The 26,262-nt window shown below is 44.0% G+C and overlaps 1 protein-coding gene across 2 annotated transcripts in view; it reads right to left on the minus strand.

The window, feature by feature from the left end:
* Window positions 1–22,819: 22,819 nt before the first annotated feature.
* Window positions 22,820–26,262, minus strand: part of LOC120940667 (oocyte zinc finger protein XlCOF6-like) — a 74,772-nt gene continuing 71,329 nt past the window's right edge. For both annotated transcript variants that reach the window (XM_040353648.1, XM_040353647.1), the window contains exon 7: window positions 22,820–23,622. In XM_040353648.1, the coding sequence (XP_040209582.1) occupies window positions 23,457–23,622 (166 nt within the window). In that variant the 3' untranslated portion in view covers window positions 22,820–23,456. The remainder of the gene's footprint in view (window positions 23,623–26,262) is intronic.

The following is a 26,262-nucleotide window of genomic DNA, read 5'->3' on the forward strand; positions in this document are numbered from 1 at the left end:
ACAAATGTAAGTGTTCTAACTTCATTAAACTTTTGAAATGTAACATATAGTTACGCTATGTGGCCGTTTTTTTTTTTCTTCTATTATATGACACAACCCTTCTACATCTATTTGGGATTCCCTGGACCATCATTTCTATGAGACAACCCACTAGGAAGTCACCTTTCCCTGAGATTCTCTCTATCCTGCTGGTGTTTTGTCATCTCTGGCACAGCATCCTGAAGTCCATAGGATCGCCCAAATTACATTGTGGTTCCACCACGCAAGCCTTTTTGACCCATTGAACGTAGGTTTTCTAGGGTCCATACATTCTGGTAAGCCTTTTACCTGTGGGGTGGTTCCCTTAACTTCATAACTTCTTCACTTGCACAGATCTGCATGGTTTGAAGTCGTCACCATATTCTGAACTTTGTCAACACCAAAGTTTGATCACTTATTAGAGTGACAGATAGTCTTTGCATTTCTGCACCTGTTTTGGATTTCCTGCATATATACTTTCATAGTGTGCTTATGGGGACATTTATATTTACATTGTTCACTATCAATATTTGAGCACTTTTATTTATTACGTTTTTACGTATTTATTAATTTTTCACATATTTATTTATTTATTCATTTATATATTTTGATTAGCGCTACACTTTTTTTGTTTCCACATTGTTGCAATTTGTCTACTTGGTGTGTCAGCAGCTTACCCTTAAGGCAGCGCGGAATTATTCTGTATACCATAGTGAAGTACTGCCTACACTGAATCACGGTGCATTTACAAAAATGCCACTCACGAGACGGCTTGAAAAAACAGGCATCAGTGTGTTCTGGGTTCGCATCTGCAGCGTGCATTCCACAGATACCGGAAGTTGCATCACTGGTACATGAAACTGTAAATACATTGACGCGTTTCACCCCTTCCTCCGGGGCGTCATCAAGGACATCACTTCTGATTTCGTATGATGGAATTTATATGCAAGGGAGCTATTATCTCCCTACTGTTAGCCAATCGTGTGCAAGGAAAACCATCTGGTGTAATCAAACACCCACTTCCCTTCACTCACATCACTTCCTGTTTATTGCCAAAAAATTAACAAAAAACTATTGACAAATAACTTTTAAGGCATTGTTAAAATGAGAATTCATTAAAAAGAATTTCATAAGGATAAGCTAAAATTCATACATTGTAGCATAACACATAAAAAAATAGAAATGAAAATAATGAATAAAAATAAAATAAAATTAAATGAAAATAAAATAAGAATAAAAATAAAAATAACAATAATAAAAAAAAATAAAAAAAATGAAAAATGAATAAATAAAAGTAAAAAAAAAAATATAATTATTTTTTATGCTGACCTCTACCAATTAGGCCAGTGATGGCGAACGCGTGGCACGCGTGCCGCTCCCGGCACGGCAAGCTGTTTTGGTGGGCACGCGGTGACAATGCAGAAATGTCAAAGAAAAAAAAAATTAAATCGTCAAACCGCAACTAGAAACTACATTTCCCACACTACCCTGTGCTAGCGGTGACGTGTCCGAGTGGGCGTAACTTAGAATGAGCGCCCGGAGGTCACGTGCTAGCTTGCTACCCAATGAAAGCTCTCAGATCATCCACTGCCTGACGTGCTGCTGGGCGTGACTGGGAGCATGAGGAGAAGACGCGCGGCGGGAAAGAGCTGCAAGACTCGTGAAGCCATCTTTCTTCTTCATTGCGCAGTTTTGAAGTTTGATTTAGCTGCAGACAAAAGTAAGAATACTTATTACTCGAATACTATTTAGACATGGGATACCTGGGTCGTTTTATGACGTCTATTATGGGTTGCCCTGCTAACATCACCCAATCTAAAATGTAAAATTTTGCTGAACAATGACTTTAGCTAATCTCCTGCAATCGCTGGTGGGTGTTCTGACAGTTGCTGACTGACTTGGGAAACTTTGTTCTGCAAACATATTACCCCCCTCATTGCTGTTATTGGGTCTAGGTGTCATTTGCAAACATATTACCCCCATCATTGCTGTTATTGGGCCTGTGTCCTGGCCTATGGACAACAATGACACATTTTTTTTTTTTTTCATTTTAGCCCTTTGGATTCTTCTTTGCAATTCTTGTAGAATCTACAGCAGCTTCCAGACCCAGCAGAGCGGTGTCAGCAGCGGCACAGCACGCCTTATTGTTTCACAGGACATTGGACGATTTGAGCTTATATCTGTCTACATTAAAAAAACGTAAGTTGCTAAGGGTCACATCTGGCCCCCGGGCTACGGTAGTTTCCTGTGTCCCTATGGACAACAATGAAAACATATTTTTTTTTTCATTACAGCCCTCTCTCTGGGATTCTTCTTTGCAAATCTTGTAGAATGTACAGCAGCTTCCAGACCCAGCAGAGCGGTGTCAGCAGCGGCACAGCACGCCTTGTTGTTTCACAGGACATTGGACGATTTGAGCTTATATCTGTCTACATTACAGAAACGTAAGTTGCTAAGGGTCACATCTGGCCCCCGGGCTATGGTAGTTTCCTGTATCCCTATGGACAACAATGAAAACATATTTTTTTTTCATTACAGCCCTCTCTCTGGGATTCTTCTTTGCAATTCAGAATCTACAGCAGCTTCCAGACCCAGCATAGCGGTGTCAGCAGCGGCACAGCGCGACTTCTTGTTTCACAGGATATTGGACGATGTATATCTGTCTACAAAACCGTGAGTTGTTCTACCTTTTTTGTGAAATGTTGCAATAATATTTTTGGTATAGGTAGGTAGGGATAGATTTGTATTGGGTGCTTCATCCATCCTTATTTTATACATTTTGTGTTTTTTGTAGACATGAACAACCAAAAATGAGTACATCCAAAAAAGCAAAATTAAAAACAGATAGTGGAAGATCATTCCAAGAGACCTGGACACAGTCATTTGGAGTGATTGAACGCAATGGGAAAGCGTTGTGTTCTGTGTAGTGAAAGTGTGGTATCTCGCACATCTAGTGTCAAACGTCATTTTGATACCAACCACAAAAGTGTTGCCGAACTTGGTGTAGCTGAAAGAAAAGAGTTTCTTGATGGGAAATTGAAGAGATATCACTGCCAGTATCGTAGTTTTTGCAACTATCTTTCTAAAACAAATTATCTGGCAAATGCCAGCTTTGAAATTTCACTGTGCATAGCAAAACATGGAAAGCCCCTCTCTGATGGCGATTTTATCAAAACGGCCATGTTGGCTGTGAGTAAATTCCCTTTTTCATGAATTTCCAAACAAGGACAAAATTAAGCAACGAATCTCTGAAATGCCACTTAGCAGAAATACTGTTGAAGATAGAGTCCTGCGTATGGCAAGTGATGTTAGTCAGCAGCTCACCACTGACTTACAAAAGGCAGCCTGTTACTCCATGTGCTTGGATGAAAGCACAGACATAAATAATCATGCAAGGCTAGCAGTAATTTTGCGCTATGCTGTTGGTGACACCATGAGAGAGGAGCTCATGAAACTGTTGTCTTTGCCTGGAAGAACACAAGGGATAGATATCTACAATGCTGTGATGGAGGCTTTTGTGTCACAAGACATAAGGCCAGAAAAAGTGGTTTCAGTTACTAGTGACGGGGCACCTTCCATGGTGGGGGTAACATCTGGTTTCATACAGTTTTTTGTCAAAGAAGCAAAGCACCCAGTCATTCAATTTCATTGTATTATACATCAAGAAGCTCTTTGTGCCAAGGAAAGCAGCAAAATATTAGACGATATCCTCAAGGATGTCACAAAAATGGTGAATTACATCATGGCTCGTGCTCTTAATTTTCGACAGTTTCAAGCACTTCTTGATGAGGTACAGGCACAGTATAATACTTTACTTATGTACAATAATGTACGGTGGCTAAGCAGAGGACGGGTCTTGGAGAGATTTGTAGCCTGCTTGGATGAAATTGCAAAGAAGAATCCAAAGGGCTAAAATGAAAAAAACAAAAATTTGTCATTGCATCTTTAAAAATGCCCAGCCATTGCATCTTTAAAAATGCCCAGCCATGGCATCTTTAAAAATGCCCAGCCATGACATCTTTAAAAATGCCCAGCCAAGGCATCTTTACCAATGCCCAGCCAAGGCATCTTTACCAATGCCCAGCCAAGGCATCTTTACCAATGCCCAGCCAAGGCATCTTTACCAATGCCCAGCCAAGGCATCTTTACCAATGCCCAGCCAAGGCATCTTTACCAATGCCCAGCCAAGGTATCTTTGCCAAGGTATCTTTACCAATGCCCAGCCAAGGCATCTTTACCAATGCCCAGCCAAGGCATCTTTACCAATGCCCAGCCAAGGCATCTTTACCAATGCCCAGCCAAGGCATCTTTACCAATGCCCAGCCAAGGCATCTTTACCAATGCCCAGCCAAGGCATCTTTACCAATGCCCAGCCAAGGCATCTTTACCAATGCCCAGCCAAGGTATCTTTACCAATGCCCAGCCAAGGTATCTTTACCAATGCCCAGCCAAGGCATCTTTACCAATGCCCAGCCAAGGCATCTTTACCAATGCCCAGCCAAGGCATCTTTACCAATGCCCAGACAAGGCATCTTTAAAAATGCCCAGACAAGGCATCTTTAAAAATGCCCACTGCTCTGCTGCGTCTGGAAGCTGCTGTAGATTCTAATCTACAAGAATTGCAAAGAAGAATCCAAAGGGCTAAAATGAAAAAAATGAAAATTTGTCATTGCATCTTTACCAATGCCCAGCCAAGGCATCTTTACCAATGCCCAGACAAGGCATCTTTACCAATGCCCAGCCAAGGCATCTTTACCAATGCCCAGCCAAGGCATCTTTACCAATGCCCAGCCAAGGCATCTTTGAAAATGCCCAGCCAAGGCATCTTTGAAAATGCCCAGCCATGGCATCTTTACCAATGCCCAGCCATGGCATCTTTACCAATGCCCAGCTAAGGCACCTTTACCAATGCCCAGCTAAGGCACCTTTACCAATGCCCAGCCAATGCATCTTTAATAATGCCCAGCAATAGATCATTAGACTCATCCTCTGCTTATGTACAATAATGTCTTTTAGCTATGCAAAGTATACTGTGCCTGTACCCATCACAGCATTGTAGATCTCTATCCCTTGTGTAAGCAAATGCATCTTTACCAATGCCCAGCCAAGGCATCTAATGCCCAGCCAAGGCATCTTTACCAATGCCCAGACAAGGCATCTTTAAAAATGCCCAGCAATGGCATCTTTAAAGATGCCTTACCAAGGCATCTTTAATAATGCCCAGCCAAGGCATCTTTACCAATGCCCAGCCAAGGCATCTTTGGAAATGCCCAGCCAAGCCATCTTTGGAAATGCCCAGCCAAGCCATCTTTGGAAATGCCCAGCAAAGCCATCTTTGGAAATGCCCAGCAAAGCCATCTTTGGAAATGCCCAGCAAAGTCATCTTTGGAAATGCCCAGCAAAGCCATCTTTGGAAATGCCCAGCAAAGCCATCTTTGGAAATGCCCAGCAAAGCCATCTTTGGAAATGCCCAGCAAAGCCATCTTTGGAAATGCCCAGCAAAGCCATCTTTGAAAATGCCCAGCCAAGGCATCTTTGAAAATGCCCAGCCATGGCATCTTTACCAATGCCCAGCTAAGGCACCTTTACCAATGCCCAGCCAATGCATCTTTAATAATGCCCAGCAATAGATCATTAGACTCATCCTCTGCTTATGTACAATAATGTCTTTTAGCTATGCAAAGTATACTGTGCCTGTACCCATCACAGCATTGTAGATCTCTATCCCTTGTGTAAGCAAATGCATCTTTACCAATGCCCAGCCAAGGCATCTTTGGAAATGCCCAGCCAAGGCATCTTTGGAAATGCCCAGCCAAGGCATCTTTGGAAATGCCCAGCCAAGGCATCTTTGGAAATGCCCAGCCAAGCCATCTTTGGAAATGCCCAGCCAAGCCATCTTTGGAAATGCCCAGCCAAGCCATCTTTGGAAATGCCCAGCAAAGCCATCTTTGGAAATGCCCAGCAAAGCCATCTTTGGAAATGCCCAGCAAAGCCATCTTTGGAAATGCCCAGCAAAGCCATCTTTGGAAATGCCCAGCAAAGCCATCTTTGGAAATGCCCAGCAAAGCCATCTTTGGAAATGCCCAGCAAAGCCATCTTTGGAAATGCCCAGCAAAGCCATCTTTGGAAATGCCCAGCAAAGCCATCTTTGGAAATGCCCAGCAAAGCCATCTTTGGAAATGCCCAGCAAAGTCATCTTTGGAAATGCCCAGCAAAGTCATTTTTGAAAATGCCCAGCAAAGTCATCTTTGGAAATGCCCAGCAAAGCCATCTTTGGAAATGCCCAGCAAAGCCATCTTTGGAAATGCCCAGCAAAGCCATCTTTGGAAATGCCCAGCAAAGGCATCCTTACCAGCGATCAAAGGCATCTTTACCAGCGATCTGCAAATGTATCCTTATCCAAAAATACATGCACAAGTACAGTTGTTGAGATTCTTTTTCAATAAAAAAAAATGTTTAATAGAAAGCTCTGTTATTGTGTTTTTCTTTTAAAACAAAAGCTGTTAATTAGTTTGGACAAGTGTACGAGTTGATTTTTCTAAACGAAAACCTTGGTATTCATGTTTAATTGCAGTGTTGGCACTTCAAAAAAAAATTAGGTTTTGTGTTGCAGTTTGGGCACTCGGGCTCAAAAAGGTTCGCCATCACTGAATTAGGCAAAAAACAGTTCAAATCTAGTTCAATATTTAACCACTTAAGCCCCGGACCAAAATGCAGCTAAAGGACCAAAGGTGTTTTTACAATTTGACACTGCGCTGCTTTAACTGGTAATTGCGCGGCCATGCAATGTTGTACCGAAACGAAATTTGCGTCCTTTTCTTCCCACAAATAGAGCTTTCTTTTGATGGTATTTGATTGCCTCTGCGATTTTTATTTTTTGCGATATAAACTGAAAAAGACCGAAAATTTTGAAAAAAAAAGATTTTTCTTATAACAAAAAGAAACAAATATTGAATAAACTAAATTTTAGTCAAACATTTAGGCCAAAATGTATTCAGCCACATGTCTTTAGTAAAAAAAAATCGCAATAAGCGTATATATATTGGGTTTCGCAAAATTTATAGCGTCTACAAACTAGGATACATTTTCTGGAATTTACACAGCTTTTATTTTATGACTGCCTATCTCATTTCTTGAGGTGCTAAAATGGCAGGGCAGTGCAAAACCCCCCCAAATGACCCCATTTTGGAAAGTAGACACCCCAAGGAAACTACTGAGAGGCTTGTTGAGTCCATTGAATATTTTTTTTTGTCCCAAGTGATTGAATAATGACAAAAAAAAAAAAAAAAAAAGTTGTCACTAAATGATATATTGCTCACACATTCCATGGTTATATGTGGAATTGCACCCCAAAATACATTCTGCTGCTTCTCCTGAGTACGGGCATACCACATGTTTGGGACATTTTGGGAGAATAGCCGCGTATGGGGCCCCAAAACCCAAGCACCGCCTTCAGCATTTCTAAGGGCGCAAATTTTTGATTTCACTCCTCACTACCTATCACAGTTTCGAAGGCCATAAAATGCCAAAATAGCACAACCCCCCCCCCCAAATGACCCCATTTTGGAAAGTAGACACCCCAAGCTATTTGCTGAGAGGCATGTTGAGTCCATGGAATATTTTATATTTTGACAGAAGTTGCGGGAATATGACAAACGGAATTTTTTTTGCACAAAGTTGTCATTTAATGATATATTGCTCACACATGCCATGGTTATATGTGGAATTGCACCCCAAAATACATTCTGCTGCTTCTCCTGAGTACGGAGATACCACATGTGATCGCAGGGATCGGGCCTGTCTCTGCGAACGCTGCAGTTATATGTGTTGTGTTGTGTTTTTGAAGTGACAGTGATCGATCGATACTGAACTTGGGTGGGTTGGGCTGGGCGGAGGGGCAAAACGCAGGTGCTAGCGGGTATCTGGGCTGATTCCGCTAACAATGCGTTTTTGGGTACCCTAAACTGCTGGGTACACTAGTATAGATCTGATCAGAAAGGGTTAACTAGGGGGCAATCAGGGGGTTAAAACCTTTATTAGGTAATATATGGGGGTACCTGACGCTTTCTAAAAACCTGGTGGCGAACCTAAAATAACTAAATAACTAACTGGCTAATCTGCATCACCAGTGACACTTATACGGTGATCACTGGTTTAAGGGTTAACTCTAGGGGCAATCAGGGGTTAAAACCTTTATTTATGGGGGTACCTAACGCTATAGAAACCTGGCGGCGAACCTCAAAAAAACTAGCTACCTAGCGGCAAACAGTGACACTAATACAGCGATCAGAAAACCGATCGCTAAGTGACACTGGTAATAGGGGGTAAAGGGGGAACTAAGGCGGTGATCAAGGGGTTAAATTTTTATTAGGGGGGGTAGGGGGCTACCCTGGACCTAAAGCTAACTGCCCTAACACTTTTTTCTGTCACAAATAACACTAAATGCAGTGTTTAGAAAATAAATGATCCCTGCAATCAGTGACTCTGTGACAGGGGGCTGGGGGGGTGATCGGGGGGTGACTGGGGGGTGATTTGTGTGCCTGTGTGTACTGAGTGAAAAAATTGAGTGAAAAATGTATATAGCGCTACACATGCGAACTGAATCGCCTCTGGGCGCTTGTTTGACCACTTCTCCCTTGAGCTCAGAAGAGGTGGGTTTTGATCTTTCTCCTAAAGGCCAAGTGGTTCTCCTCCAACCGAATGGAGGTTGGCAAAGTGTTCCAAAGTCGAGGGCCTTGGACAGCAAATCTTCTTTCTCCTTTGGACTTGTATCTGGTTTTGGGGATTTGGAGTAAATTTTGGTTGGAGGATCGCAGAGCGCGATTGGGGTTGTAGGCTTTTATTTTGTCGCATAGGTATTGGGGGGCATTACCCCAAATACATTTATCCGTTAGACAGAGTGCTTTGAAAGTTATTCTGTCTTTCACTGGTAGCCAGTGAAGGCTTCTCAGTGATGGGGAGATTGATTCCCATGTTTCCCACGCGCGGCCGTGTTCTGAACGACCTGCAGGCGTGTGATTTGGTACTTTGGGAGTCCGAGATAGAGGGCATTTGCATAGTCCAGCCTGGAGTTAACAATTGTTCCCACCATGGCTGCTATGTCTTCTTTAGGAATAAATGGGATTAGTCTGCGTAATAAGCGTAGCAGATGGTGTGATCCGCTGACTACTGACCCTATTTGTGCATCCATTGTCATGTAGGTGTCAAAGAAGACCCCGAGACTTTTGACTTTGGTGCTAGGGGTGATGATTTTTCCTAGAATGGGCGGAGGTGTCCAGGTTGTTGCCAGTTGATTCTTCCGATTGGCGTGAAACAGGAGAAGTTCTGTTTTTGAGCTGTTGAGTTTAAGATAACTCTTTGTCATCCAGTTCTCTATCAAAGAGAGACATTTCTCTAGATTGAGATGGTGATCCTTTTTGTTGCAAATACGAAAATACAATTGTGTGTCATCCGCATAGGAATGGTAGAGCAGCTTTTGGCTGCTGATAATTTCAAAAAGAGGGCGAATAAAGATATTAAACAGCACCGGCGACAGAGGTGATCCTTGAGGGACTCCGCATGACACCGTGCGTTTTTCAGAAGTGAATGGTCCCAGTTTCACTACTTGTGATCGGTTTTCCAAAAAGGAGGAGAATCAGGGTAAGTCACATTCCGCGATCTTGGCTACTTCAGCTAGCCGAATTAGCAATAGTTTGTGGTCAACCGTATCAAAAGCTGCGCTAAGGTCCAACAGTACTAGAAGACAAGGTTCTCCTTCGTCTGCGGCCTCAAGAGCATCATCCCATATTTTGAGCAGTGCTGTTTGCGTCCTGTACCCTGGATGGAAACCCGATTGATAAGGATCGAGCAAATTATGGGTGTCTAAATGCTGTTGCAGCTGTTGTACCACCACTTTCTCCATCACCTTGGAGAAAACGTTCAGGCCTGTTATGGGACGATGATGTTCAGGGTCTTTGGGGTCAAGGGTGGGTTTCTTTAAGATGGGTTTGATTATCCCTTGTTTTAACAGGGAGGGCACTATGCCTTCCCTGAATGACAGGTTAATCAGCTGCTTGATGGGTGGTGCCAAAATATTGGCACATTCCTTCAGCAGTTTGGTGGGGATAATATCGTTAGGCGCTGTGCTATTTCGCAGAGTGCCTTTGATATTTTTAGTGGCATCCAGGGAGACGGGTTTTAGAGTAAACATTGTTACTTGGGCCTGATTCCTGTGGTGATTGGGCGGGGGACTGCTGAGGGGGTTGAGGGGGATACTGTTTTGCAGAATGCTTACACGGATCCTTTCAATTTTGTTCACGAAATGGTCCGATAATTCATTGCAAAATTCTTGGGTGTCAGAATTAGGGGCTTCAAGACAGGCTGGGTTCATAGACTGACTAACCAACTTGAAGAGTTTGCGAGGACGGTTTAGGGCATTGGTGATGATCTTGGAGAAATTATTTTTTTTGGCTAGGAAAATTTCTTTGTGGTATTTCTTTGTTGTTTCGTTGTAGATGGCGCAGTTTTCGTCTGTGGGGCTTCTTTTCCAAGCTGCTTCCGCTCTTCTACGTTCTTGCTTAAGGGGACAATAGCTGGTCGTTAAACCAACTGGAGTTGTATTTACGGATACAGGTTTTACGTTTAGGCGCTACCAAGTCGGCTGACTGCAGTAGAGCTGTGTTTATGGCATCCAGGGTTTCAGTGGCTGATTGATGTGAAGGGATCGTTTTTATTTTATAAAAAAAAATATGAGACTTTACAATCACTTTAAGTGAAATGAAAAAACAAAACCATTTTAAACACATGTATTTTCCCAAGTTTATGTGCATCATTCCAAATTGAGAATGGATTATTGTGCAGAGAAAATATGGTGATTTTCTAAGTAAACTGCACCTTGGAGGACCTGAGTCATCTGGAAAGAATTACAAAAAATACTTTTCAGTATTTTAGTGCTCAGTAAATTTTACAGCGTCTTAAAGAATGCGTATTTTCTAACATAACAAAATTGTCACTTTCCCGCTCCTTATTAGCATATGAAATATTTTATATAAAATTAACTGAAAAATGACACATTGGCCAATCTAACAAAAAATGTATTAAACACACAATCCTTGTCTGCTAAAGAATGAGCTTGTAACCAGTTGATCCTGAAATGGAGAGCACGTGGTCCAGACCAGGACCGAGTGATAGTCCTATCTGAAGCACTAGCTATCCAGTCTCTTCTCTGCAGTCAAAGGTTGCTAGGACTGTCACCATCCTAACAACGGGTGATGTCCTGAGCATGCCCTGCTCCCAGCATCACCTGGAGGACTGATTGTGGAACTGATTCTGGGAAGACCAGCAGTCTGCTTCACCTCAAAGCTCACACCTTCTAACTGAAGCTAAAATGTATTTGGGCATTGTGATGGGTGTACCTGATGTAGGGGGCACTGTAATAGAAATATCCGATGTAGATGTATCTGATGTAGAAGGCACTGTGATGGGGGTCTATTTTTTTGATAGGTGGACAATGACTACAGACTAAGTCATAGCACAAACATGAGATGTGGACATCAGCTGAATGAAAATTTTACTGACCGGATTTCCTTGCATTTTAATTCAATAACCCTGGTTTATACAATAAACCACTTCAGCCTCGGAGGATTTGGCTGCCCAATGACCAGGCCATTTTTTGCGATTCGGCACTGCGTCACTTTAACGGACAATTGCGTGGTTGTGCGACGTGGCTTCCAAACAAAAAAGGGATTTTTAATACAGCTTACCTGTAAAATCCTTTTCTTGGAGTACATCACGGGACACAGAGCAGCATATTCATTACTATGTGGGTTATATGGAGTACCTTCAGGTGTTGACACTGGCAATCTCAAACAGGAAATGCCCCTCCCTATATAACCCCCTCCCATAGGAGGAGTACCTCAGTTTTGTAGCAAGCAGTATGCCTCCCAAAATGGTCCCCAAAAAGAGGGGTGGGAGCTCTGTGTCCCGTGATGTACTCCAAGAAAAGGATTTTACAGGTAAGCTGTATTAAAAATCCCTTTTTCTTTATCGTACATCACGGGACACAGAGCAGCATATTCATTACTATGTGGGATGTCCCAAAGCAATGCTCACAATGAGGGGAGGGAGAACATCTCCAAGACAAAAGGATTTAATTTAGAGAAATACTCAAATCATAATAAATCCAACTTAGTTGAGAAAAATAATCTTACATTTTAAATTTAACTCAAAAAAGAGGAGCCCCCGGAATCCGAGGGTCTCAAACTGCAGCCTGCAGCACTGCCTGCCCAAAGGCTGTATCAGTATTCCTTCTTACGTCCAACTGGTAGAATTTTGTAAACGTGTGGACAGAAGACCAGGTTGCCGCCTTGCAAACTTGAGCCATAGAGATCTGGTGATGTGCTGCCCAGGAGGCGCCCATGGCCCTAGTAGAATGAGCCTTTAATGATACTGGAGGAGGCAACCCTTTCAAGCCGTAGGCCTGAGTGATTAATTGCTTAATCCACCTAGAAATGGTGGATTTTGCAGCTGCCTGCCCCTTCTTGGGCCCATCCGGTAATATGAACAGCACATCTGTTTTCCGGATCTTCTTTGTAGCTTTAAGATAGGCCTTCATGGCCCTGACGATATCCAAGGTATGCAGCAACCCTTCCTTTCTGGAAGTAGGTTTAGGGAAGAAGGATGGTAATACCAAATCCTGGTTCAAATGAAAACTGGATATAACCTTCGGTAGGAAGGAAGGATGAGGGCGGAGAACGACCCTGTCCTTGTGAAAAATAAGATATGGTTCCTTACAGGATAAGGCCGCCAGTTCCGATACTCTTCTTGCGGAAACTATGGCGACCAAAAATACTAACTTCCTTGTCAGTAAAACCAAAGGAATTTCAGCCAACGGCTCAAACGGTTGTTTCTGTAAACTTGACAGAACAAGGTTTAAATCCCACGGGCAAAGCGGGGATTTAACTGGAGGTTTAATACGTAAGACCCCTTGAAGGAAGGTCTTAACCAGCGAGTGGGTGGCCAGCGGCCGCTGAAACCACACTGACAGAGCAGAAATCTGTCCTTTGATTGTGCTTAATGCCAATCCTTTATCCACTCCTAGCTGGAGAAAACTTAAAACTCTATCAATGGTGAATTTGCGAGAAAGCCATCGCTTGGACTCACACCAGCCTACATAGGCCTTCCAGACCCTGTAATAAATCACCCTAGAGACCGGTTTCCTGGCTCTGATTAGGGTAGAGATTACCTTCTGAGACAGACCTCTACCCCTGAGAATCAGGGATTCAGCTTCCAGGCCGTCAAATTTAGATGCCGTAAGGCAGGGTGGAGGATCGGACCTTGCGATAGCAGGTCTGGCCGTAGAGGAAGAGTCCAAGGGTCTCCCACTACCATCCTTAAGATTAGTGAGTACCATGCCCTTCTGGGCCATGCTGGAGCTACCAGGATGACTGGTATGTGCTCCACCCGGATCCTGCGCAGCAGGCGGGGTAGTAACTGGAGCGGGGGAAACGCATAAAGAAGTTTGAACTGATGCCAAGGGCAAACCAGAGCATCGGTTCCGCAGGCCATCAGATCCCTTGAGCGGGACATGAACCTGTCTAGCTTCTTGTTGAGTCTCGATGCCATGATATCCACGTCCGGCACTCCCCATTTTTGGCAGAGTGCTTGAAAGGTTTGTGGATGCAGAGACCATTCCCCCGGCAATAGAGTCTGGCGGCTTAATATTGCCGATATGCAGGGCACATGAGCCTCTGCCCCTAGGAGAATCAAGCTCACTTCTCTCTGAGCGGCCTGACTCCTGGTTCCCCCTTGGTGATCTATGTATGCCACTGCCGTGGCATTGTCTGATTGAACTCTCACCGGGAACCCCTGCAATTTCGACGTCCAAGCCCTGAGGGCTAGTCGAACCGCTCTGAGCTCCAAGATGTTGATGGGTAAAAGCTTCTCTGGCCTTGCCCAAATACCTTGGCGAGTGGAACCATCCACAATCGCTCCCCAGCCCGTCAGGCTGGCGTCTGTGGTCACTATCTTCCAAGCCACTGGGTTGAAAGACTTTCCCTTCAGTAGATTCTGAGGGTCTAACCACCAACACAGACTTTGCCGGACTCTTGATGAGAGTGGCAACGGGATATCCAAGGCCTGTGGCCTTCTGCTCCATGCTGACAGGATGGCTGCCTGCAGGATGCGAGTGTGGCTCTGGGCGTATGGCACTGCCTCGAATGTAGCCCCCATCTTGCCTAGTAGTCTCATACATAGGCGAATAGTCGGTTCTTTCTTGCTTAGAACCAGTAGGATTAATTCCTTGATGGCTTTGACCTTCCTCAGAGGTAGGAACACCCTTTGTTGTTCTGTGTCTAATCTCATGCCGAGATATTCCAACTGCCTTGTGGGCTGGAATGCTGACTTTTCTCGATTTAGGACCCAGCCGAACCTCTCGAGGTATTGGACCGTGAGGGCCACTGCTCGCTCCAAGCCGGGAGACGAGTGGTCTATGACTAGGAGGTCGTCCAGGTATGCTAGGATCGTGACCCCTTGGATCCTTAGCTTGGCTAGGATTGGAGCTAGAACCTTCGTAAACACCCGGGGGGCCGTAGCCTCCATTGGGTTGGAGTAGAAACCCAGCCCCTGTTCCAGGACTGGTACCTCTACTATTACTCCCTGGGAAAGTAGATGATCTAGAGCCGATCTTAATGCGGCTCCTTTCTCCAGATCGTTTGGAATCCTCGACTCCTGGAAATGAGGAGGAGGAAACCTTAGGAACTCTAGCTTGTAGCCTGTGGCCACGGAAGACCGTACCCACTCGTCGGGAATGCTGGCTTCCCAAATCTCCGAAAAGAGTCGCAGCCTTCCCCCCACCTTCGTGGGTGGGGGCGCCCCTTCATGAGGTAGACTTGGGGGCTGGTTTTGCTGGCTTGCGAAACCACTGCCTCTTGCCTCTAACAGCCTGTCCTTCTGATCTGCTGTTGAAGCCGAAGTTTGCTCTTGCAGGAGGCCGTCGATACTGCTTGGCATTAGAGGGCCCCTGCCCAGGGGAGGACTGTCGTTTAAACGCAGGCCCCTGAACCTTCTTCTTAGTTGGCAAGAGTGTACTCTTGCCGCTTGAAATGGTCTGAATGTATTTATCTAGGTCCTCTCCGAAGAGCCGTGCTCCATGGAAGGGGAACCCTACCAGGAGCTTCTTGCATGGGGGCTCAGCCTCCCAGCTTTTCAACCATAAGAGTCTTCTCATATGGATAAGGGATAACGATAAACGTGACGCTTGCTGGATGGAATCCTTGATTGCGTCTACCGTAAAACATATGGCCTTAGGGACATCCGAAAATTCTTCTGCCTGCTCGGCAGGAATAAGTTCAAGCATTTGCTTAAATTGATCTGATAAAGCTTGAGCGACTCCAATCGCAGCCACGGCTGGCTGTACTACTGCCCCTGCAGAAGTGAAGGAGTTCTTAAGTAGTGCTTCCAAGCGCTTATCAACTGGATCTTTGAAAACCTGTACGTTCTCTACAGGGCATGTTAACGATTTGTTAACACATGAGATGGCTGCGTCTACTGCAGGAGAAGCCCATCTCTTGGAAAACTTTTCTTCCATAGGATATAAGACAGAAAATTTCTTAGGTGGTAAGAACACCTTGTCTGGTTTGTTCCACTCTTGGAACAAGACTCCCTCCAATAGAGGATGGATCGGAAACACAGCACTGCTTTGAGGCGCCCTCAGTGAGCCCAAAGCTGAAATCGTCGATACCTGGAGATCTGGTACAGGCAGGTTGAATGCCTTATGGACCAAGTCCGTCAAGCCTTGAATCCACCAGCTCTCCCTCAGGGAGACTGCCCCAGACTCCTCTGTATCCGGATCTTCGATCCCTGAACCTACTTGGTCTTTGTCCAAGAGGTCGTCCAATTCCCCAGAGGAAAGGACCTCCTCTTCCGAGGGTCCGCGCACGGGTGACGGAGATCTATTCCGCTTACTACCCCGCATAGCTGCGGCTATCATTTCTCCCATGCTTCTCCGCATCTCATTTAAAGAGGTGAGCAACACCTCCTCCGTGACCATCTTAGGGTTGGGTTGACTCGCGTCAGCTCCAGCCCCAGATCCCGATGGCCCAAAGGCTCCCTGTGGGGAAAGCAGCGGCATAGCTCTGTCCGAGACCTCAGACTCTGTGGGGGAATCCCCACCTTTTGTACCCTCTGGCTTGTTCTTTGATGCCATGGTACAATACCGAGGCACACCTGCTACTTATTGGTACCTGGGACTTATAAATAGTTAAATGCCCAAACACCTGTTTGGGGAATAAAAAATGTTTCCTCTACCCTAGATGACACTTTTTTTTTTTTTTTTTCAAAAGAAAAAAACTTTTCTTCTTTTTTTTTTTTCAATCTTAGGCAAGAAAAAACATTCTATCCCCCTGAGTAGTATTGCCAAAGAAAAGACTATGAGATGGAAAAGAAAAAACAGCCTATTCCTAGGCTAAACCACAATCTTCTGAAGACTGTAGTATTCTTTCTGGCCACTGTGTGTCCTCAGCGCCCCGTGCTTCACTCCAGTCCTTCCTCCCTCAAGCCAAAGTATTGAATGAGCTGTGGCACTAAGGAAGGGCCGCCCCTTCCTTAAACCACTGACCCGCCCTTCCCCCCCAGCTAAAACGGCGCCAAATGCGCCTATAACACGTGCACGCGCACCGCGCGCGCGCCCGCCGACGGGGGGGGGGGTTGGGAGGAAGGGCCTCTCTGTTCCTGCAGCCGCAGGCCTGGAACACACGAGGAGGTCAGCGTTTTTTGCCTGCCTTGCAGGCATGAGGAAGAGGACTGGATAGAGCATCGCCTGGAGGCTTGCAGGTAAGCATAGCTCTCTGACACACACATACATTTGTACACAAAAGGCCCCACTCACAGCTTTTCCAACACTACCAGGGAGGTCACTTTTTATGGGGAATGATAACATATAGAGCCATCCTATCTTCATGATATGTGACTGGTTTGCCAGATGCAATGCATAACCTTAGGCATGTCCCCTGTGACCTCCCAGAAAAAACTTGCTAAGAGCCAAGTTCCGCAAGTTTTTCCCCTTACTTACCTGCTCCATGCCGCAGGACTTTGCCAAGCAAGAGGCCCAATCTTCCCCCATCTCCGTGGGGATGTCTAGACCTTCAGGCCCTGGGAACCTTCTTCTTCCATGAAGGATCCACTGTCCTGGACCCATATAGCACCCTGGCAAACAGAAAACATTAGGCGCCCAAAGGTTTTCTAAGTTCTGGGCCCAGGGTCCAGCTCTCTTAAAAAGAAAGCATTATGGGCTATACCCCAAGGGTTTGGGGTCCGGTTACTGACCACTTTAGCGCTCAGGCTTTTTTGGACAGAACCGGTAGCTCACCTAATCCCAAGGATGCGGAGGCAAGCTAAACCATGACTAACACCTAAGACACTGGCGTAAAAACTGAGGTACTCCTCCTATGGGAGGGGGTTATATAGGGAGGGGCATTTCCTGTTTGAGATTGCCAGTGTCAACACCTGAAGGTACTCCATATAACCCACATAGTAATGAATATGCTGCTCTGTGTCCCGTGATGTACGATAAAGAAATTTACGTCCATTTTTTCCCACAAATAGAGCTTTATTTTGGTGGTATTTGATCACCTCTTTGGTTTTTATTTTTTGCGCTATAAACAAAAAAATCGACAATTAAAAGAAAAGCAATATTTTTTACTTTATGCTATAATAAACATCCCACGAAAATATATATCAAAAATGTTTTTCCTCAGTTTAGGCCGATATGTATTCTTCTACATATTTTTGGTAAAAAAATAAGCATATATTGATTTGTTTGCGCAAAAATTATAACGTCTACAAAATAGGGGGGTGTTTTATGGCATTTTTATTATATATATATATATTTTGTTTACTAGTTATGGTGGCGATCTGCGATTTTTATCGTGACTATGACATTATGGCGGACACATCGGACACTTTTGACTCTATTTTGGGACCATTATCATTTATACAGAAATCAGTGCTATAAAAATGCACTGATTACTGTGTAAATGACACTGGCAGGGAAGGGGTTAACCACTAGGGGGCAAGGAAGGGGTTAAGTGTGTCCTAGGGAGTGATTCTAACTGTGTGGAGGCTGGGCTACAAGTGACACGATGGTGATCACTGCTCCCGATGACAGGGAGCAGTAAATCAGTGTCTTGACACAAGGCAGAACAGGGAAATGCTTTCTTTACATAGGCATCCCCCTGTTCTGCAGCTTCGTGACATGATTGTGGGACACCGGCGGTCAGAAAGATTTTTAACAAACATTGGAGCATATTTAAAAATTACAAGATACTAGGTCCAGTTATCCCAGACCGACCGGTAGTCATTTATAGAGGGGCTCCTTCTTTACGTCATAGTACTGCTCGTAATGTAATAGATCCCCCAGGACCATTTTGTTTTTCCAGTCAATGAAAGTCTTGTTTCCTTGTTACATTACTTAAATGTAATATCTGTCAAATGAACTCTTTCAGAGGGTGAAAATGTGAAACTTTTGAGTCCACTCAAACAGGTTCTATAATATTGAGCCATTTATTACATGCTCTACAGAGTGTGTTGTATATCTGATGCTCTAAACAATATATTGGATGTACTAGATGAGCATGTTGGAAATATTAAATAGTGGCGCCCATATGTTTCCATCACTATCACTTGAACGGCCCCTAGTAAAGATGGTGCCGCGGGACTATTTAAATGATGTACGTGATGACACGATCACAGCAGCCAATTCCCAGATGACGTCCTATCGTGACGAAACGTGTAGGTTGGGGCCTGTGACACTGACGTCATCGCATTTTTCCTCTTCGGAGAATGATGGTTACAGCAAGCAGAGGAAGCCTGATGAGACACCGCTATCTGATTTTTCATGTTACACTGCGCATACAGATTTTTATCCTGTAAATGCAATCTGTTAAGGTTAATTAAATTCATTTACTTAACTACTACACTATGGGAGCCTATCTTGCATATGCCTTTTTAGTAACACGGATCTAGCAGCTCCAGACATCCATATAGGTTTTAGGGAGTGCCTGGTGAGACCGCTTTTGTGGTAATTTTAGTCGGTAAGAAGATTATATACTCACCTGGGTGTAAAGCATTCTGAATGAAGGATCTCTCTTCACGATTTTTTCTCACCATCTTGTTTCTGCACCTTTATGAAAGTTTACCGGTTAACCCCTCAATATACGAATATCAATTTGGGACTTTGCTCCAGTTTCTCATTTTCTTCTTGGGACTCTGCCTTAGTCTTTTTTCTCAGACTTTTTCACCATTGCATTTGAGAACCGTTATTTATTTTAATATCAATTTTTATATGGTGTTAGGATATTTTATATATGCATGATTACCCCTCACAGTTTTTTTTTATTATTTAATAACATTGACTGTACACCATTATTTTATTATTTTGAGCACGTTATCAATTTAAACCTTGTAATTTATTCAGAGCACGCATTGGTTAACACATTCATTGCGTTTTCCATCTTATCTGGTTGTTGTTAGCCATAGTCACGTAGTGGAACTCCACCTTAGTCTTTATTTTTCAGATTCTTTTCACCATTATATCAGAATTTTATCTTTTTCCCTTTTTTTTAAGCTATTGGGAATTTCATTTTGCACAGCGCTGCATCCACATAATTTTTTATATATTTGAGTTTTGTATTGAAGACTGTTGGTGTTGGCAGCCTTTTATGCATCTTTAGTTTTTCACATTTATTTTAAACGCAGCATTAACCTTTTTTTTTTTTACCTGGCTAATGATTGTCGGCCGGGACTTGTTGGTTGGCGAAGAGGATGACAGAACAGAGCTCTGTAAATGTAAGGCCCCATACTCACGACCAAACATGTCTGCTGAAACTGGCCCGCAGGCCAGTTTCAGCAGACATGTTTGGTCGTGTGTGGGCGCGAGCGGGCCGAATTCCAGCAAACATTTGCCCGCCGGGCCTTTTCCCAGCAGACAAATATTCCTGGACTTGTTTTAAAACAGCCCGCTGGAATTCAGCCCGCTCGGACATGTACGGTCGTCAGTACAGACCTACCGTACATGTCCAGGCGCCCGCCGTCCCTCGCATGCGTCGAATGACTTCGACGCATGCGTGGAAGCATTTTAAAGGCGGGCCGCCCACGTCGCCGCGTCATTGTCGTGGCGACACCGCGTCATCGACGCGGCGACACCGCGGACACGCCCCGCGTATTGTTTACGCGCGGACTTCTGTACGATGGTGTGTACAACCATCGTACAGAAGCCCTCTGGCAGACATGTATGGTGAAAACGGTCCGACGGACCGCTTTCACCATACATGTTTGTCCGTGTGTACCCGGCCTTAGAAACACAGAACTCTGCCCTGTGAGTGGGGATGTGCTGGTTTTTGTTTCCCCAGCTAAGCAGGGAATGAAACCCAGCACATCACTTTGTAAAAACAACACACAGTGAATGCACCAAGCACTGTTAGACACACTGTTAACCCTTGGATCACCCTAGATGTTAACCCCTTCCCAGCGTCGCTTTAACTGACAATTGCGCGGTCGTGCGACGTGGCTCCCAAACAAAATTTACGTCCTTTTTTTCCCACAAATAGAGCTTTCTTTTGGTGGTATGTGATCACCTCTGCGGTTTTTATTATTTGCACTATTAACAAAAATAGAGCGACAATTTTGAAAAAAATGCAATATTTTTTACTTTTTGCTATAATAAATATTCCCCCCAAAAAAAAATATATATATATATATATAAAAAAAAAAATTGTTCCAGAGTTTAGGCCGATACGTATTCTTCTACATATTTTTGGTAAAAAAAAAATAAAAAAATATTGCAATAAGCGTATATTGATTGGTTTGCGCAAAAGTTATAGCGTCTACAAAATATACATTTTCATTTTTTTTACTAGTAATGGCGGTGATCTGCGATTTTTATTGTGACATTACGACGGACATATTGGACACATTTTTGGGACCATTCAAATTTATACAGCGATTAGTGCTATAAAACTGCATGGATTACTGTAGAAATGTGACTGACAGGGAAGGGGTTAACACTGGGGGTGCTGAAAAGGTTAAATTTGTTCCCTAAAGTGTGTTCTAACTGAAGGGGGCGGGGACTCACAAGGGGAGAAGACCGATCTGTTTTTCTCTGTTCTGGGAACACACATCGGTGTCCTCACCTCCGACAGGACATAGATCTGTGTTTATACACACAGATCCACGGTTCTGCCATGATTCCGGGCAATAGCGGGTGCCCGGCGGACATTGCAGCTGCCGGGCAAGCGCATCGGGTCCCGAGCGATGCCGCGGGCCCCCTAGATGGCCGGAAAGCCCAGAACGTCATATGACGTCCACCCAGAATGGGAGATCCCATCTACTATGGGCGGAACCTGAAGTGGTTAGAAAAAAAAACAACTTTTAGCAGGGAAGTTTAAGGGGAAAAAAACAACTTACATTTTAAATGCCCATCAATGCAGCCTTATCAGTATCCATCTGCAGCCTTGCCTATCATTGCAAAATGATCAGTGTCCATCTGCAGCCTTGCCCAATGATGGGTTTTAAATTGTTACTGATACTCAATTTTTCACTTTGCATCGTGAAGTGTTTAGTTGAATAGGCAGATAAATCCAGCTGCTGTGAACAACACATAAACCTTTCTTTTTGCCTGCCGAGGAGGTAATGAGCGCCGCTGAGATAGACAGAGCCAGATGTCCTGTGTACTCGGCCCCTCTCGCAGTCCCGCTCCTTGGCCAGGCTCCTATGATGGACATAACACCGCTCTAATGGCGGGACGTAAATGCTTGGAGGCAGGACTGGGCGTGATGCAAGCGGAGTCGACACTCATTCCCTGCTTCCCCTCAGAGGCAGCGGTTCAGCGTATAACGCGCACCCATGATTTTCGCCTGATTTTAAGGTGAAAAAAGTGCGTATTTTTTTTCAAAATTGTCTGTCTTCTCATTTATAGTGCAAAAAAAAAAGAAAACCCAGTGCTGAGCAAATACCCCCAAAATAAAGCTCTATTCAGGCCTGAATTTACTCCCTTTGACGCCCCAAGGCCAGCTCCTTGAATGCTGCCCCCCGCCAAAAAAAAACAAAAAACTGAAAGTCCCCCAATCCTTGCCCATCATTGCCACCTCACCATCATTGCAGCCTTACCGTGCCCTCATTGCAGCCTCACCATCACTGCCACCTTACTGTGCCCTCATTGCAGCCTCCCTCACCATCATTGCTGTCTTACTGTGCCCTCATTGCAGCCCCCCTCACCATCATTGCAGTCTTACTGTGCCAAACAATGTAGCCTCACCAGTCAGTTTGATTACACACATCGGGCATCTCCTGCTTATGCTGAGTCACGGAGCTCACTGTGAAAAGTTTGGGCGCGCTGTGATAAAAGTCCCGCCCTACTCCTAGACCAGTTTGTGTGATAGACAGAACACTGCCTCTATCACACAAGCTGGTCTAGGAGGAGGGCGGCACTTTTATCACAGCGCGCCCAAACTTTTCACAGCAAGCTTCGTGACACAGCAGTCTCCCGCTGTGTTACAAACGGAGCCGCCCCTGCACCCACTGCCGCCCCGAGGTCTGGCCTCGGTGGCCTTGTCGGGAATCCAGCCCTGGCTCTATTTATGTAAAAGAAAGCATATAAATTGAATTTGGGTACAGTGTTGCATGACCGCACAATTGCAAGTTAAATTTATGCAGTGTCAAAAAGAAAAAGATGGCCTGGTCATGAAGGGGATTAAATCTTTCGGAGGTTAAGTATGCAGTGCCCAGAACATTTTGCGTTATAGAATACAATACAACCAAGGACATTTACTGTGATTGTTGGTCATACTACATTTACTGTAATTTCTGAACATACTACATTTAGCAATTTTTGAAAAGTACAAATAGGAAGACTGGGCAAGCTGACCCTTGGATGCAATCTAATGACAAAGAGAAAAATCTGCAAACAAATCTCTCTCTAGCTACCTGAGATACCAGATGGTTGCTAATCCCCATGTTCGTTTGCAAGGTTACCAAAAGCACAAAATGTTATTTTGGCCTTTAATTTAATATAACAAAATAGGAAACATTTGCATGTGCTGTATGTATCTTGATCCATGTCATAAGACTATTAAACCACTTTCTACAATTTAATGTCAAATTTTTGCATTGCTAAGAAATGCTGGAACTCTAAATGTGTACACCAATTAATTTAATTATAAAGATCTGTTTGCTTAATTAATAATAAAAAAAAAATTAACAGTCAAGGCTTCAATTAGTTTTGCATCTCAAGCTGAAACTGAGCAAAAACAGCCAATATGCATGATTCTATCCTACAGGAAAAGCAAGCAAGACTCATTATACAGTGCTGCTCAATCCAGAGGACATATTTATAACCCTGTTGACTAAAACATGATGTAGTTCAAGTAAGTTCATGTAATGATCATTTGCTGGCCATATGTCATCTTCTAGGAAGCGGAGTCTAAAGGCTGTGAATTTTCATTAAGATGATGTTTCTTTGTGTGCTTATGAAGTAACTGCTTGTCTGGAGAAGAATACTGGCAATAGCTACACTTGAACATCTCCCTGGTGTGGTGGCGACGTATGTGCAAGTCAAGACTTTTCTTCTGAATACTGCAAAAGATAAATAGCTGTAACTATGCAGAATTAAACATTTAAAAAACAAAACAGGCTTGCCATGTTTAAAAAGAAACAAGTCAGATCTGGTCACCCCTGATGAGCGAGCAATGATCTCGCGAAACGTGCGTCTGGTTTTCTGATGCGTGCATTTGTATATACTGCATTGTAGAACGATTGTATAAATTTTAATTATCCTCTTTATTATGTGCAAATCCATTAGCTGAGCTATTATGCTATATCATCTATGTATATCAATTTTAATAAACATTTATACTGTTACTATTTTTGTTATTCAGTGGCAAACTGTGACCACCTCATTTAAAGTCCCAAGGGCGACTCTTTTTCTGTATATGTATATAGGGATGGAGGTGCATCATTGGTGACTGTAGACCTTTTATTTTTGTTTCTATTGAACCCGGGTGGAAGACACCCATTTAGCCCAAAAACTGGCCTGCTGTCCCCACCAGCCACTGTGCTTTACAAATATACTTCATAAACATGTTTTAGCCTTTGACCTTGCCTCCAACAGTGGTGGTGTTCTGTGGCTTTTTTCTGTCTCCTCTGGCGGTTTTTGTCCGGCATGGGAGCTGCGATATGCTAAGGGAGATGTCTGTCTCCTGCTGTCCCAGCCCCCCACCCCCCATCCAATGGATTTTGTGGGGGGGGGGCACCGGCATATTGCCACTATGCTCCTACACCCATTGGGTGGCATCCGCGACAGGGCTATCACCCAGTGGCAGTGTAATTTGTAATCTTGGATGGACGCGAGTCCACTGCGTATACGTGCTTACATTGCCAGCTGACGCCCCGGCGTCAGCACACCAATCCATCCTCGCATGGCATTGGGGGCGGGGCAGACCCCACCCCTTCGGGGATACAAGTCAGGGATTAGACATGGCTGAGATCATTTCCTTCACTCACCAACACTATGCACATCACAGAGATTTCTACTGCTGTTTAGCTGCTTATACATCAAGGTAAATACATGTTCCCCCACCCCAGAACTCACCTGGTGCTTCATCTGCATTCCCTGCACTTTTTATTTCATTTAAAACAGCTTTTTTCCTTTTTTCACACTAAGGGGTAGATTCAAATAGCACCGGCGTAAATTTCTGCGGGCGTAGCGTATCTCAGATACGCTACGCCGCCGTAACTTAGTGAGGCAGGTTCTGCCCGCGGAATTCAAATTATCCATGTAGTGGGCGTGTTGTATGGTAATGAAGGCTGACCCCACGTAATTGAAGTTTTTGACTAACGGCGCATGCGCCATCCATGAACGTAACCGAGTGCGCATGCTCCAAATTAACCCACAAAAAGCCAATGCTTTCGACGTGAACGTAAATTACGCACAGCCCTATTCGCGAACGACTTACGCAAACGACGTAATCGATGGAAAATTTGACGCTGGCCCGACGTCCAACTTAACATAGGATACGCCTCATATAGCAGGGGTAACTTTACGCAGGAAAAAGCCTAACGTAAACGACGTAAAAAAATGCGCCGGGCAGACGTACGTTTCTGAATCGACGTATCTACCTAATTTGCATATTCCTCACGTAAATCGACGGAAGCGCCACATAGCGGCCAGCGTAAATATGCAACTAAGATACGACGGCGTAAGAGACTTACGCTAGTCGGATCTTAGCCAAATTCCGGCGTATCTTGTTTTCTGAATACAGAAAAAAGATACGCCGGAGCATCCTAGAAGTTACGCGGCGTATCAATAGATACACCAGCGTAACTTCTTTCTGAATCTACCCCTAGAGGGATTGATTTCCCAGACAAACACATTGCTTCAGGATTTACTTTCTTACCCATGTTCTCTATGTCTGCTCCATTATTGGATCAGGTTAGTCCACATATTTTTTTAAACAAATAACTTTTGTCTACTTTGCCTATTTAGTAAGGCTTGATATACATACTTATGCTAGAGCATACATGCTCTCATACAAAAATATTATTATACTATATAACTTGACTCTTATCTTACTAATTTTGGCAAATCATTGAGACACATACATTTATATTTGCAGCTGTTATCCATCAAGTCACATACTGAGACAATTAGGACCATTCACCTTCACCCATGCCATGTCTGCCACCTGGTGTCCCCCCTGGGGGTATCTGTGTCTGTTATCTTCCCCTCAGCTCCTGTGCCAAACTCTGGCTGCTGACGTCCATTTGGGGGTTTAGCGATGGAGACTCTGGTTTCGTTCATTGGTCAGTATTGGGCCGTTTATTTCTGGCCCATTCTGCCATTGTTCTTACATTTACCACTGTGACACATCTCTTTATCTATTTAGATACATCCCATCCGCATCCACCCCTGATGAGCGAGCAATGATCTTGCGAAATGTGCGTCTGGTTTTCTGATGTGTGCATTGTATAACGTTTGTATCAATTCTAATTATTCTCTTTATAATGTGAAAATCCATTGGCTGAGCTATTATGCTATATTATTCATGTATGTACATCAATTTTAATAAACATTTATACTGTGTTACTATTTTTGTTACTCGGTGGCAAACTGACAACCTCATTTAAAGTCCCAAGGGTGACTCTTTTTCTGTATATGTATATAGGGATGGAGGTGCATCACTGGTGACTGCAGACCTTTTATTTTTGTTTCAAGTC

The sequence above is a fragment of the Rana temporaria genome, chromosome 5 (genome assembly GCF_905171775.1).
Source record: "Rana temporaria chromosome 5, aRanTem1.1, whole genome shotgun sequence".
Lineage (NCBI taxonomy): Eukaryota > Metazoa > Chordata > Amphibia > Anura > Ranidae > Rana > Rana temporaria.